Below are 13,951 nucleotides of genomic sequence, written 5' to 3' on the forward strand. Positions count from 1 at the left end.
ATTGTGTTAAAAGATCGTGGCTTATACCACATCCCCCTCCCCTCAATTCAATGTTGTATGAGAATTTTTTGGGCGACTGCTAGTAGTTGTGAAAATCAACATTGGAGGAGGGGGGAAACGGGGATGGGTGTTCCAACAAATGTGACGAGTATTGCAGGATTCATTATTTTAAACTCATTTTGAATAACTTCTTTTTCTCCAAGGGTTTTTTTTACAGCCAGTCTTTTGCCTTTTGAGGGGGTAAATCAAATTGCAGTCAGATTTCCTTGCTGTCAATAATCAAAACCTTTCTTTTTGTATCAATTATGGCTGTTACTGTTTTGGGAAACTACTGATACCTTATTTTGAGGTGATGTCTTCTGTAGACTGAGTCATTAGCAATAATAAGACGTCTCTTTGTAATGATTACAAAGAGCAGTCTTCAACTAACCTGACTGATAAAACACAGATGTATAAAAAAAATTAATAATTAAAAGTAGCCAATGTCAAATTACAGAACAATTCTCAGACTGTGATGACTTATAATTTTTGGTTCTGACTGGTTGATATGAATGGCTTTTGAACAGCACCATCACATACTTTTTTACTGATCAGGTCACACGTCCACATCTACAGTATACCTATGCTGCATCTGTTTGATCTCTTATCAACCTTCAGTAAAAAACTTCTTGTAGTTCCTTAATTAAAGACCCCTATCATTGATTTTTATCATGATAATCACTTATCTTAGTTACAGATTGACTCCTAAGTACACCTTCCCTGTGCAGTTTTATGAGTGTTATGCTGTCATCAATACTGTCCTGGACAATGCTGACCAGTATGGTATTGACAGAAACCGCTTTGTTGTTGCTGGTGACAGCGTGGGAGGTAACCTTGCAGCAGCAGTTACCCTGAAGTTGCAAGATGAAAACAAAAAGATAGCTGCACAGGTAGGTATAACATTTGAGTCTTAAGATGAGAGTTCTAAGGAGGTTTAAAAATGAATTCATTTGGGTCACCTTATGCTTTTCTTTTATTGATTATGTAATATCTCTTGTAGTTTAATATACATTTATTTTGTTATTTAAAATAACAAAAGTGGCAAAAATAAAGTGAAACTGAAACTGAAAGACAAGAAATCACAAGAAGTATCAGAGTTGGTACTTTTTGTGACCTTAAATTTTTGCTATGCTTTATAAAAAAAACATGTCTATTTTCTCCCCTTCCTGTAAGTAAATGGTATTGACATGTCCAAAGCTGAACTGTTTGGGGGAGAGATGGTGCATTAAAGCAAGTTGAACCACCAATCCCCAAGTTAGAGCAATGCTGAAGGTCTAATGGACATACCAGTAACTCTAACCTGCACCCAAACAACCTAGACAGAAGTGCTACCTTTTTTGACATCTAAACATTTTTAGACTTTCTCAATTTATGTGAAGGACGGTAAACAGGGCTTACATAAAATGGAGATAGTCTAGGAAATGCTGCCATTAAAAAAAAAACACATCCTTGCTCTTTGTGATAGCAATGACCCCCTCTTACCCTCATCCTAAGAAAGTGTGTAGCAGCTTACACTTATGGAAACGAAACAAAGATTAACCACCACCTTTTCATGGATGACCTTTTAATACAGTCTGTGAGAATATTTGGCAATGAAATTTGACACTGAGAAGTGTGCTGTGCTCACTCACCCCATTGAGAGAGGCAAGGTGACACAGTCAAAAGGGACCAACGTACCAGATGACACAAGCATAAGTTTGCTAAAAGAAGGTGAAAAATTGGAGTACTTAGGAGTGCTGAAATGTTACAGACAGATGAAGAAAAAGATCAGGAAAGAATACATATAACATGTCACATAAGTTATGCTGTCAAAATTGAAAGGGGGAAATTTGATACAGGCCATAACTACTGTCAATATTGGCAATGTCACTTGTTAGATATGCTGGGGGATAATCACTACATGGCACCAATTCTGACTGGCAGCAAGTTTCATCTGGTGTCCCACAAGGCTCCATAGTGGGCCCCTTGCTCTTTCTTTCCTATATCAATGATATTCCAGATTGTATCAAACATGGCTCTAAAGCAGCAACTTCCGCAGATGACTCCGAATTATACAAGGTCAGCGAGAAGCCTTCTGACAAGATCTCACTTCAGCAAGACTTGACTTAACTGTCCAGCTGGAGTCACACCTGGGCAATGAACCTCAGAATATCAAAGTGCAAGACTCTGAACATCTCCCAAAAGAATCTGCCATCAAAGAGAGAATACTACCTAGATGGGTCCCCTCTCAACACCTGTCTGAGGTGCATTTTCAACATCCGATGGCCAGAGAAAGACCTGGGAGTAGATACGCCAATAATATTGCTCCCATCCAGAAATTGGCATTGGTGGCTTCTGAAAGGATACTGAGAAAATTGCTGGAGATTTGAAGGCAAGGCAAGATGACATTGGTTTCCCTTAGTAACATGTTGTTGCTCAGCCCCAATGGATTCCTGGCTGTAGCATCCTTAGCTGTGTTATATTCATGATAATAATGATAACAATAATTTATTACATATGATTATATTCACTTTATAACAATCTCAAAGATGTTAAACAGTCCGGTCAGAAAGTTAAAGGACAGTCAACAACAACTTGACAAGGGTCCTCAACGAGCATCAATTTCAAGCTTTTTAAGATACTCCTCAAAGTTCTTGCTCACTACACCACACACTCCAATTACCACCGGAACAATAACAACTTTCTTTAGCCCTCACATTTTAATGATTTAATCCTTGAGAAGCTGATATTTCTTCAATTTTTTAACCTCCTTTTCTGCCACCCGAGCATCTCCTGGGACAGCAACATCAATGATTATTGCCTCTTTTTTGCCCTTGTTTAGAGTGACAATATTGATCAGGCCATCTTGCATTGATCGTCTGGTCACACTGAACATTAAAATCCCAGAGAACCTTATGTGACTTCGATTCTAGTACCCCTTCAGGCTTTTGATTGTACCATTTTTCAGCTTTGGCGAAACCCACCTTTTCACATTTTACAATGCAAATATCAGGCAACATTATCATGTCGTCGTTTGTACTCCATTTGTTCTCACTTTGCACAGTCACTGACAATGTGTGTTACATATTATTTTTGTTCTTATTGTTATATAACAACAACACCCCTGTTTAACGTCTCAATCTTATCTAGTTGAGCAGAAATGCTCTACTAATTGGGCAGACTGCAGATGAAATCATATCAAATAATATTGAAGTGGGAATGTTCTCTTTTTTGTGATCATGGTTTTACGACTGTTCTTCAAATTGGTTTACAGGATCTTTATAAGGGGAAATAAGTCAGTGTCCATTCTCATTATTTCTCTGAATGAATACTTTTTCCCTGTTGTTCTAGGTTCTTATTTATCCTACACTACAGTTCATGAACTTTTCTCTTCCTTCAAGCAAAACCATGGGTTCAGCAGTTCTCACGGCAGAAAGAATGGCATATTTTTGGTCATATTATATCACAGGAAGTTCCAACATGACCTCCTCATTTCTAGTGACCAATCACTCCTCACATCTTCTCAACACAAAGTACTCTTCTTATATTGGAGTGAATAACAAGGAAAAACACAAAGCTGGGAAGATGAATCCATTGCAAGGAATTCCAAAGGCAGTGCTTGATGCCCTTACTGATTACAGAGCATCACCGTTGATGGCAGATAACTTGAAGGGTCTACCTAAAACAATGTTAATCACTTGTGAATATGATATTCTCAGAGATGACGGTCTCTTATACAAGGCACGTTTGCAAGATGCAGGAGTTGAAGTGAAACACTTCAATTACATGACAATCCATGCCTTCTTGGTGATACAGACCCTGCCTATCTTGACAACAAAAGAGTTTCATCAGGCAGTGCAAGATCTTTCTGATTTTATCAAGGAGTTGTAGGTCTCAAATGAATGGAGATTTTAAAGCAAGGATGCTGTCAATATAAACTTCACCAGTCTGTTAATACAATGACCCATCAATGGAGAAGTGATCAAGCGGTGTTTAGCCATCCTATAATAACACTAAATGATTAATTTTTCCATTCTCTCTCTATACTCCCGTAGTGGTAGCAATCATTGCAAAGTTATCACAGTAGCAGGAATTTATTTTTATATTTTCAAATTATTGTATTAAGTCATCAAAAGTCTATGACCTCCTCAAAACATGTTGAATGCTTCAGTTGCTATAGAATTTTTCAAATTTTATAACGTTCTGTACAATTATTGCTTTCAATGCTGTCACGATTACGCCTGTAGGGAACCACTGAACACTAAGAATTTAATGACAGCTGCAAAAACAATATGTTCTTGAACAAAGTGTTTGAGCCCAAATTTCTCCTGTATTGATTTAATACAGCACTGTAAGGCCAATAGGTGTTTGGTCATGTTGCTAAGGGTATTTGCATCTTAATATTATGCCAGATGTTTACTTTTAAACTATTCCATAAGCGTTGACGAAAATCTTTCAAATCGGGTGCCTCTATCTATAGCTATAAAGTGCAAAAATGTAAATACTATTTACAACATGGTTATAAAATATTCTATTCCTGCATAAATATTAGTACAAGTAAATAAAAAATAAAATAACTACTTTCACCATCTGTTATTCAATGTCTGTCTGACTGACACTGGCTGGAATTTTGTACATGCACCAAGAATAACAATTTATTACAAAAAGCTCAGTTTACTGTGTATCCGAATGTAACTAATGGCTCTGCATTGTTTTCTAGAGTGTTCATCAAGATCACTCCAGGATCAAAATATTTGGGATAATTCTTTAAGAATCATTTTGTTGAAGGGGTTTTATCATTTTGGGATGCTTGCTTAACCTTGTATTTACAGTCCACCTACTCAGCAAGCAGGAGCAAACGAGGTGAGTGCCCTCAGTCTTTCACAGCTTTTAGGAGCATTCTTGAAGTACTCTGATAGTACAGGCTTCGCCTCAGGGAACATAAAGGGTCGAGGGGAAACAAAACTCACTGTTTCCCGTGGGGCCAGTCATTAAGTGTTGTTATACCTCCCACAGATTTGTAAACGGAATTTGATGCTGTTTCAAAGGTGTGTGACCTCATCATGTCAGTTAAAAGTTCAAGTCGTTGTTTCCCTAGGGAGTTAGTGAGTTTTGTTCGCCCTAGGGAGTTAGTGAGTTTTGACCCATGACACGTGACATGTTCTCCTCCAATCGGAAAACGCATTTGAGTTGGGAGGTATAAAAATAATAATTGGTTGCTGTTTTGAGTGTCCTCTAGCTGTGACTTGCTTTTAGAAGATGTCTCTTGCCGGCTTAAGCCCTTGGAAGGCCTTGTGACGGCATTATACTACACACTTGTTGTGTAAACTTACATGTAAGTCACCTTCTCACACTGATTACTTTCATACTCTTTCTTTTATGTACTGCACTATATCAGCAATGGCTTCATCTCCTTCATCTGTTCTGGCTGATGACCCCTCAGTTGCCGCTGTTACAAAGCCATGAAAAGAGTCATAGTTCTTATATTTGACTTGCACTCCTGCAGTCCGTAATCTCTCTGAATAAAGAAACCCTTCATCCTTTACAACATCAAACTTTGCTGTAAGGACAAATGTCTGGGGGATTCCCTTAAAGTCTTTTGCCATCAGAGGTGACCCCTTGAAATGAGTCAATGCCTCCAAAGCAGAAGACGAAAGTTCTTTCGGAGAATCATCTTGAAAGACAGCTGTCTTTGACTTGTTAATGAAAGACATGTATTCCGTACCTTGAAGATGATGTGAATGATTTCCTGAAAGAAGGATTTCTTTGAGATCTGTACTGCCATTAAGATAGAGAGAAACATGTCCTGCCTGGTCTTCTCTAGAGAGGATGTTATTTCCGGCATTTTGCACAAAGGACAGCAAATTGAAATCAAGAAATTGCAAAGATGGGTAAACAAGGATCTGGAGACAAATAAAAGTAGGTACACGAAATGGAAGTATATCATTCTATGATGGCTAAAATTGGTTACATTATTTCTAGTAAAACAAAAAAACAGGTGATGGCAAAAGTTATTTCAACTTACAGTGATGTGAAATTTCCTTTGGCAGGATTTAAGTGCCATCAATGAGACCCCCCAATATTGCAATCAAACAGGTTAGAAATAACCTTGAGGTAACATGGGGATACATAGTGTAGAGGAGGATATCATTCAGGGACTGCACTCCAGGTTCAAATCCCAGCACACATGCTCAAACATTCACTCAACTTTCCATTCACGTGAGGTTGATAAAAATGAGTACCAGCATGACTGAGGACAAGTTCTGTGTAATGGGATAGGCATGCAGTGGTTTCAAAAAATGCTGGTTACAGGCAGTCTACATACAGCTGTACCACTGCTTATAAGCAATCTCACCACTCTCACAGACTCTTGTGTTTGTGAAAGGGCAATAAAATAGATATGAAACTGGAAAGGAATTTAAAGTGCACATCCATCCATCTAAAAAATAAAAGTTTGTTCAAATAACTTTGGCTAATAAAAATTAGTACACAAAGAACTCCCTTATTGACAGATCTAGATTGCTGGAAATTGTATTTTACAAATCACTAAAGGCCATTCAAGGGAAAAAAATCAGGCCCCTCCATCAATAACAGCCACCTACTACGAAAACTACCGATCTCTGGAATGGGCCCAAATTATTGAGTGACTGCCCCGCCCACTTCAGTTGAACATCTTTATGAAAGGGGTGCATAAAATTGTTCTTGTCCAGCAAAGAGGTTGCAAGTGCAACAATGCACTTGCTGTTACTTCAAGTGAAAGAAAGCTTCCCTGGCAAAACCTCTCAAGAATTTGAACTATTTACCAGCAAAAGTAGGAAGGGCAGTGACTCAGTAATTCAGGTCCACTCCACAGTTCAGTGGTTTTCGTAGTATTCTACTATTATAATACTAACTAAACAATATAGCATTTCGTCACAACTATCACCAGCCGCTTCTGGAAAAAGTTATTGAAACCCCTGGAAGATTGGCACCCACCCCAATTATTATAATGAAGGTAGAAGTCTTACAAAGTGAGTCTTTGAGTTGCCTTTGACTGCAGATGGCCTCTGACTGAGGCCAGCACAAGATTGTCTTCAATCATTCTCTGTCAAATCATAACTATCACTCAACACACAACCCTTTGCTATACATAATTCCCAAGTACTTCAGTTACAATCTGATAAAAGTTCCGCCATGGGAGCAAAATCCATTCAATAAATAATATCAATCCCTACCTGTGCCTTTAGATACTGTGTTCTGCAATGCATCTCAGAGACTGACGCAATGTAATGAGAAACTGCTGCAGCTAAATTTCCACCAGCACTGTCACCCATGATCCCAACACGGGAAACGTCAATACCATAAGTGGCGCCTGTGTTCAGGACACCTATAGCTACATTGTAACAGTCATTGAACTGGGTTGGATAGATGTAATGTGGAGCTTGCCTGTAACTACAGAAAGAGATTGATGAGAAATTGTGTAAAAATATATCAGAAATCTCTCAAAAAGCTGTCTGTGAACCCTTAAGTTGTAAAACTACACTTGTTCCTTTTTCAGGGCCTTTTAGATACTGATTAAGAATTAAGACCTTCAAATCAGCCAAAACTAACATAAAATATGCACAAAGTGAAGCTTCTGTAAAACGTAAAAGATGGAATAATTATAAAGTAGTGCCCATGTGGTTAATACAATCTGAGCCTTTCAAATATTTTTGTTCCTAATATAAATCACCCCATATAGTGCAAACAGGTCACCCACCATTGTTACCCAGAATTTCGCTTTTTCTGTGCCATGCAAGCCACATACTCGGCAGAACTAGCAGTAATTTAGACTCACAACCATGATGTGAGAGGCATGGGTCTATATATTCTCAATGTTACATCACAAACTGCTTTGCATTCCTGTTTTCAAAGAAATTATGCAAAGCAGTTTGTGACAAAATCAAGAAGAGACCCATGCCTCTTACATCAAATGTTTTGGTTTTGAGGAGAGGGGAAAACCAGACTAAAAAGTAAAGTAAAGTCAAAAAGTCAATTTATTTAACGTCGGTAGTTCCTTCAGTTATGAAACTGGTATCAATGGAAGCCGACGGTGCGCCTTTTACCCCCCTCCCTCTGTCAGTGCTCTGTTTCACAGATATTTAAAGCGATAGCTACATGGATCAGAGGAAAGTGGAAACAGACGTTGAAGTCACCGAGGATCGAACTGGGGACCCCTTGCTCCGAAAGCCACGCACTAGCCAACTGAGCTACGTCTGCAAATGTTGGTTTTTGAGGAGAGGGAAAAACCTCTTGGAGCAGAGTAGAGAACCAACAAACTCAACCCACATATGGCGTAGAATCCGGGAATCGATCCTGGGCCACACTGGTGGAAGACGAGTGCTCTCACCACCACTACCCGAGAAAAACCTCACAGTGCAGAGTAGAGAACCAGCTAACTCAACCCACATGACGCCAAGTCTGAGAATTGAACCCATGTCACATTAGTGGGAAGTGAGTGCTCTCAAACACTGTGCCACCCCTGCACCCTGCTAAAGTTAAAACTGGAATGAGGAATTTTTGAGACTAACCAAGAAACCAGAATGGGTAATTAACCCATTGACCCCTAGGAGTGATACTTGATATATTTTACCATGTGTAACACCTGAAGATTTTACTCATTGTCAATGGGGCGTTATTCATGAATTAATGGATTCACAACCTCTACCATCCACTCAATTCACCTTTATCACTCGGCGGCCATTTTGGAGTCTGTGGGGAATAAAGGCTTTGTCTTTGCATTGTCTTTGCCCGTCCAGCCTCACACTGAATGAGAGGTTCGACGGGCAAAATCTTTTGTTTGGACATTGAGTGATATGGGTCTATACAGAGTACATAAACAACACTTACTTAGCACTCACAACAATTATTTGAGAAGAAACTGCAAGCTCACGGCAAAAATCATCATAAGCATCTGAAAGTGCATCAAAAAAATTTCAAATTTTGTTTCCAAGATTGATAACATATGCTGATAGTAAATCATTCTACCTTCGCAACTAGAAAAACCAGTCTTGTGAAAGTACACAAACAAAGTACACATCAAACAATTTATTGACATAACCAATAATTTGACTCCTGGAGTGAGACTCAACAGATTTTACTCTGTTTAATGCCAGACAATTTTACTCTTCAACTGGGGGCGTCCTAGGGCATATGAAGTGTCAATGGGTTATTTTCCAATGACTGCAAAATTCTCGCACACTCATTGACTAATTTTTATTGTCAATAAGCGGACAGACACATAAATTTATAATTTATGCAATATTGACGCAACATTGGTCGCGTCAGCTTGAAGAAAATTGAAGTTTCTCGCATTTTTGTCTCGCGTTCTTCTCATGCTTTGACTTAATTTTGACCCCTCCGCCTTTTTGTTATTGTAAAAAAACAAATTGATGTCAGTTTTTCATGGGTCTGTCCTGTTATTGACAATGAATTTCAAAGTAGTCTGCGGATCCACTCGGCTGTCGCCTCGTGGATCCACAGCTACTTTGACAATGTTATGACATTAATAACAGGACAGACGCATGAAAAACTGACATCAATTTGTTAAATCTATAAAATTTACATCATCCCAATACTCCTCATGTTTTAAGCATATAAGAATGTTTGAAACTTAAGACACTGAATTTTTTATTTGAAGAGACAAAGTTATATGTACATATATCAAATTCTAACAGCAAAAGAGAAATACTTCAACTTGAGGGAAAACAGTTCACCTAAACTTCCATAGGTCCATCCTCCCCCATGAAAATAAATTATTGCTGGCAATAAACCAGATTTGCCATCCTCATCGTCTTGGTTTGTTTTGTTAACATGTTTGTAGATTCGTACACCAACACCAAATATTTCTGTGTCACTGATTTCCAAGGAGTCTGAGTAAATATCATTCTTGAATAAACTGCTAATAAATGCCAACAAGGATGCTAGATTTGAGTGATAATTATCACCTATGCCGATGAGGGTGGTCATATAAGCCTGCAAAAATAAAAACACTGGCTATTTTACAGATGTTAACCGCTTTCAAGAAAAAACAATTCCCTGATCCCTTAACTTTTAACATATTGCTTGGCAGGAGGATTTCAAATGAAAACTGGCACAAATATTTCTGAAGGAAACAAAGTGTGGGTTACAGAAGAAAAAATGAAGTGATCCTTGCTTGTATCAGGACAATTTAAGCAATTGTCTCATATAGACACCGGAGAGACACAAGAAACACAGTTGCTAACAGACGGTATTATAAAATCCCAAGGGTGTACACTCCATCCTGGAGAGCTCACCAAATTAAGTCAAAATATTCCTTTAGTTAGTAAAATGCACTAATAATAATTTGGGGACAATGTAAACTGAAATCAACAAATTAACTCAAATAAAATAAAATGTTAGTTTTGAGGAGAGGGGAAAACCAGACTACCCGAGAAAAACCTCTCGCTGCAGAGTATAGAGAACCAGCCAACTCAACCCACATGACGCCAAGTCTGAGAATCGAACCCATGTCACATTGGTGGGAAGCGAGTGCTCTCAACACAACGCCATCCCTGCACCCTGCTAAAGTTAAAACTGGAATGCAGAATTTTTAAGACTAACCAAGAAACCACAGTGGGTAATAATATTATTAACCCATTGACTCCTAGGAGTGAGACTTGATATATTTTACTCTGTGTAACAACAGAAGATTTTACAATTCCACATCACAATCAATTGAAATTGTCCTGATAAGTGCGTGGATCACTTCAATCTTTTGTCTATAATCCGGCGCATTTCAAATACACATTTCTTTCATTCGTCAAGTCCTTTGATGGGAATACACGAGCCCAACAAATTGACCTGCTCCCAACTGTGTTGCTTCATAGCTCACTCAATCGATAGAGCATTGCATCGGCATTGCAGAGGTCATGGGTTCGAATCCTGTTGACGACACCAGAATTTCTCAGGTTTCTATATATATGAGACAAAAAAAATACTTTAATTGTCCTGATACGTGGGAGGATCATTTGAATCTTTCATACACATTTCTCGTACATGAGGCATGAGAACTCAAAAATAATAAAATTGGACGAATTTGTTTCAAATTTTAATCCATTTTTAGATTGCAATCCATACCAAAAATGGACAACAAGAGTCAAGAATTTAAGTCATAAAGAAATTAACTTAACCGTTCATTTTGGAAGTACATGCCTTTTAGGCATATATGTATTTAAGTATTTAATGGTGAAACCAAGACAAGAGTATCACATAGCTCCCTGGCAGCAGTCCAAACAAATTTTAAAAATTACATACTGGGTATTAGTTTGTTGACATATGAAAGCAAAGAAGAACATTACCAATTATTATTAGTTACCAGCGCAGAAAACCCAAGAATCTCATCTGTGCTAGCTTAATGCTGGAGAAGCTCTCATATGCCGATAACTAACAATAATTCATGGATTTTGAACGATAATTTTTCTGTCGCAGCTACACTGGACAGTAAATAATGGGTTGTGTTTAATTTGATGACAAAAACGACTTTTTATTTTCCTCCCAAATACCATCATATAGTCACCGCCAGACGAAACTTTCATTAAACTTAAGGACGGTGCCTACCAATTCATAGATATTTTTTCCCTGGTTTATGATTATGCAGGAAACGTAGACCTTAAGAAGTGTTATTGAAATCCAAAAAGAAAACTGGGGGTAACCACACATTTTGCAAAGACAATAATATTATTCATAAATAATAAATGTAAAGAGCTTTAAAATACAAAGCAATGTATGGCATTCTTTCTCAAATTAAAGCTTAATTATCTCTCAAAAATGTATAGTTAGCCCCAATTTTCTTTTTGAATACCAAGAGTACTTTCTAAGATCTACTTTCTCCGGATAGGTAACATTAAACTGCGCAAAAATATTCCCGCGTTAGTAAGCATCACCCACAGGAAACCTGAGTTTCTCAAGATGCGCAGAACGTATGCACAATAACAATAGTAGGCATATCAAATTAACTACAATTGTTATTATAGCGTAATTTTTTCCCCAAACAGCATGCTCTCTCATTGGTTACTTCGAGGTCACATGACATCTGACAAAAAACTGTTTCCAGCCAAAAGTCTCTGAGCGGGCAACAGTGCAAAATCTATGAAGTCAGAGGGTAACAGTGCACTGTTGCCTGCGAATGTTGACCGACGACCACCGTTGTTGTTGCCATTGCACATTTTTCTTTTTGTGCTATATAAAAAATCACTTAATGACTGGTCCCTCGGGGAAGAGTTCATTTTGTTTCCCTTGGGGAAACATTGAGATTCTCAGGAAACAAAATGAACTGTTTCCCTCGGGAACAGTCATTAAGTATTTATTACATTAGTTGTCAATGCATATGTTTCTCCTGGAACTTGCAAATTCAACTGTTTTTGTTTTCTCCATGCCACAGTCTCGGTCACAAACGTTGCAATACAGACGGCAATTTTCCCCCTCTTCCCCTTCAATGTTGTTTATGGGTTCGAGTGCAAAAACCAAATGATAAACGCAACATTAAAGGGAAGGAGGAGGAGGGGTACGTTATTAATAGCTTTGACGCGCTTCACTTGCTGTTCTAGCGAAGTTACAACTATTTATGACCGAAGTTGCAGCTTACCAAATCCTTGGCCAAGCCATTGCTGAAGCCTACAAGTTTGTACTGCCATACTGAATTTTTCGGGAATTCTTCCGGTACTGGTAAATCAAACAACCTCTGGTATATCCTTCCAAATGCAATAGCTAGTACAGCCACGAAAATACACAGCAGCGCGATTGAAAATCGCATCGTTGCATCGCGAAGAACATCTGAGACAAATTTACTCACAATTTTCCCGCCCCAATCCCCAATCGCGGTGCATCTCTCGCCCCAATCTCCACTCGTCCTCACGAAAAGTTACGGAGGCTCGAAAGGGTTTCAACCTTGTTTCAACCAGGGCGGAAAGAGACCGGGCGGTAAAACGAGCGGGTCCGAGCAAAAAGGTGTGATGCAGTAGACTGGGGTCTACTAAAAAGCCTTTTCAAAATGGCGGCAAGTGTTGAGATCGGCGACTCACTCGAAGAATTGGAAGAATTGTTTTTACAGGACATCACAGACGACTTTTTTGATTTGAACGAGGAAAAAAATCCTTCAGATGTTCCAGACACATAGCTGATGTTAATGTAACAAACATTTTCCCTCTGTTTTTGATTGGTTCTCTCCTATAACCTATGGCCTTTAGGTAAATCCAAGTGTTTTGATTGGTGCTTTCTTGTTCAGGACTTTGCCATACAAGCCATTTCCATGGGAAAGGTTATAAACCATGTTTTTTTTTTTCACATTTTGTTTATATTCTGGTGAGTATTTTCACGACTCGTGCTGTGTGTTGAAGGACCCAAAAGGCAGGTCAAAATACAAGTAACAACTTGGAAATATTCAGCTCTTGCTAACCGAACTGGAGGGCGATACCGGGGAATATTGGTTGAACATTGTGGAACTAAAGATGAGCGCAGCGAGGTCCATACAAAAATGACCAAGGTGCAATATTCATCAGTATGGCTTGGGCAAGCTTGGTTAGAAAGTAGTTTATCATATGGTACTCGGGCCATGGTTGTTTCTTGAATTTGTGGCTTTTCAATAACAAAAATTACACAGCTTATGACCGCTTCCAAAGAAATGGTCGGCATAGCAAAATCCCAACCAAGAAAGAACCAATCACAATGCTTGCATTTACCTCAAAACTACCTTACCACAGGAGGAAAAGCCGGCATGGCAAGTAACCCCCCACCCTTAGCTCAAGCTCTAGATCTGCAAATGATTACCACAATATTTTCTGTAGTTGAATGATAATTGAGCTAATTATGTGCCTTACTGTGAGTACAATAGTTATGCAAAGTTTAATTATGGCTTTAGAAATCAGTCATGTTCAGAGAAATTATTGGCACAGGA

At 38.6% G+C, this 13,951-nt stretch overlaps 2 protein-coding genes across 2 annotated transcripts in view; one reads left to right on the forward strand and one right to left on the reverse strand.

Annotated features, from left to right (window-relative positions):
* Nucleotides 1-4,609, forward strand: part of LOC137982257 (arylacetamide deacetylase-like) — a 6,231-nt gene extending 1,622 nt beyond the window's left edge. Inside the window, exons 4-5 of the mRNA XM_068829336.1 lie at nucleotides 731-929; nucleotides 3,370-4,609. Coding sequence (XP_068685437.1) covers nucleotides 731-929; nucleotides 3,370-3,909 — 739 coding nt within the window. The 3' untranslated portion in view covers nucleotides 3,910-4,609. The remainder of the gene's footprint in view (nucleotides 1-730; nucleotides 930-3,369) is intronic.
* A 434-nt stretch (nucleotides 4,610-5,043) lies between these two features.
* LOC137982256 (arylacetamide deacetylase-like) lies at nucleotides 5,044-12,874 on the reverse strand. Its single transcript, XM_068829335.1, has 5 exons — nucleotides 12,644-12,874; nucleotides 9,753-10,011; nucleotides 8,887-8,950; nucleotides 7,233-7,449; nucleotides 5,044-5,921 (listed from the first exon to the last, which is right to left on the reverse strand). The coding sequence occupies exons 1-5, from the start codon at nucleotides 12,809-12,811 to the stop codon at nucleotides 5,382-5,384; spliced, it is 1,248 nt and encodes a 415-aa protein (XP_068685436.1). The 5' UTR covers nucleotides 12,812-12,874; the 3' UTR covers nucleotides 5,044-5,381.
* Between the last annotated feature and the right edge of the window lie 1,077 nt (nucleotides 12,875-13,951).

The sequence above is a fragment of the Montipora foliosa genome, chromosome 13, assembly GCF_036669935.1.
Source record: "Montipora foliosa isolate CH-2021 chromosome 13, ASM3666993v2, whole genome shotgun sequence".
Lineage (NCBI taxonomy): Eukaryota > Metazoa > Cnidaria > Anthozoa > Scleractinia > Acroporidae > Montipora > Montipora foliosa.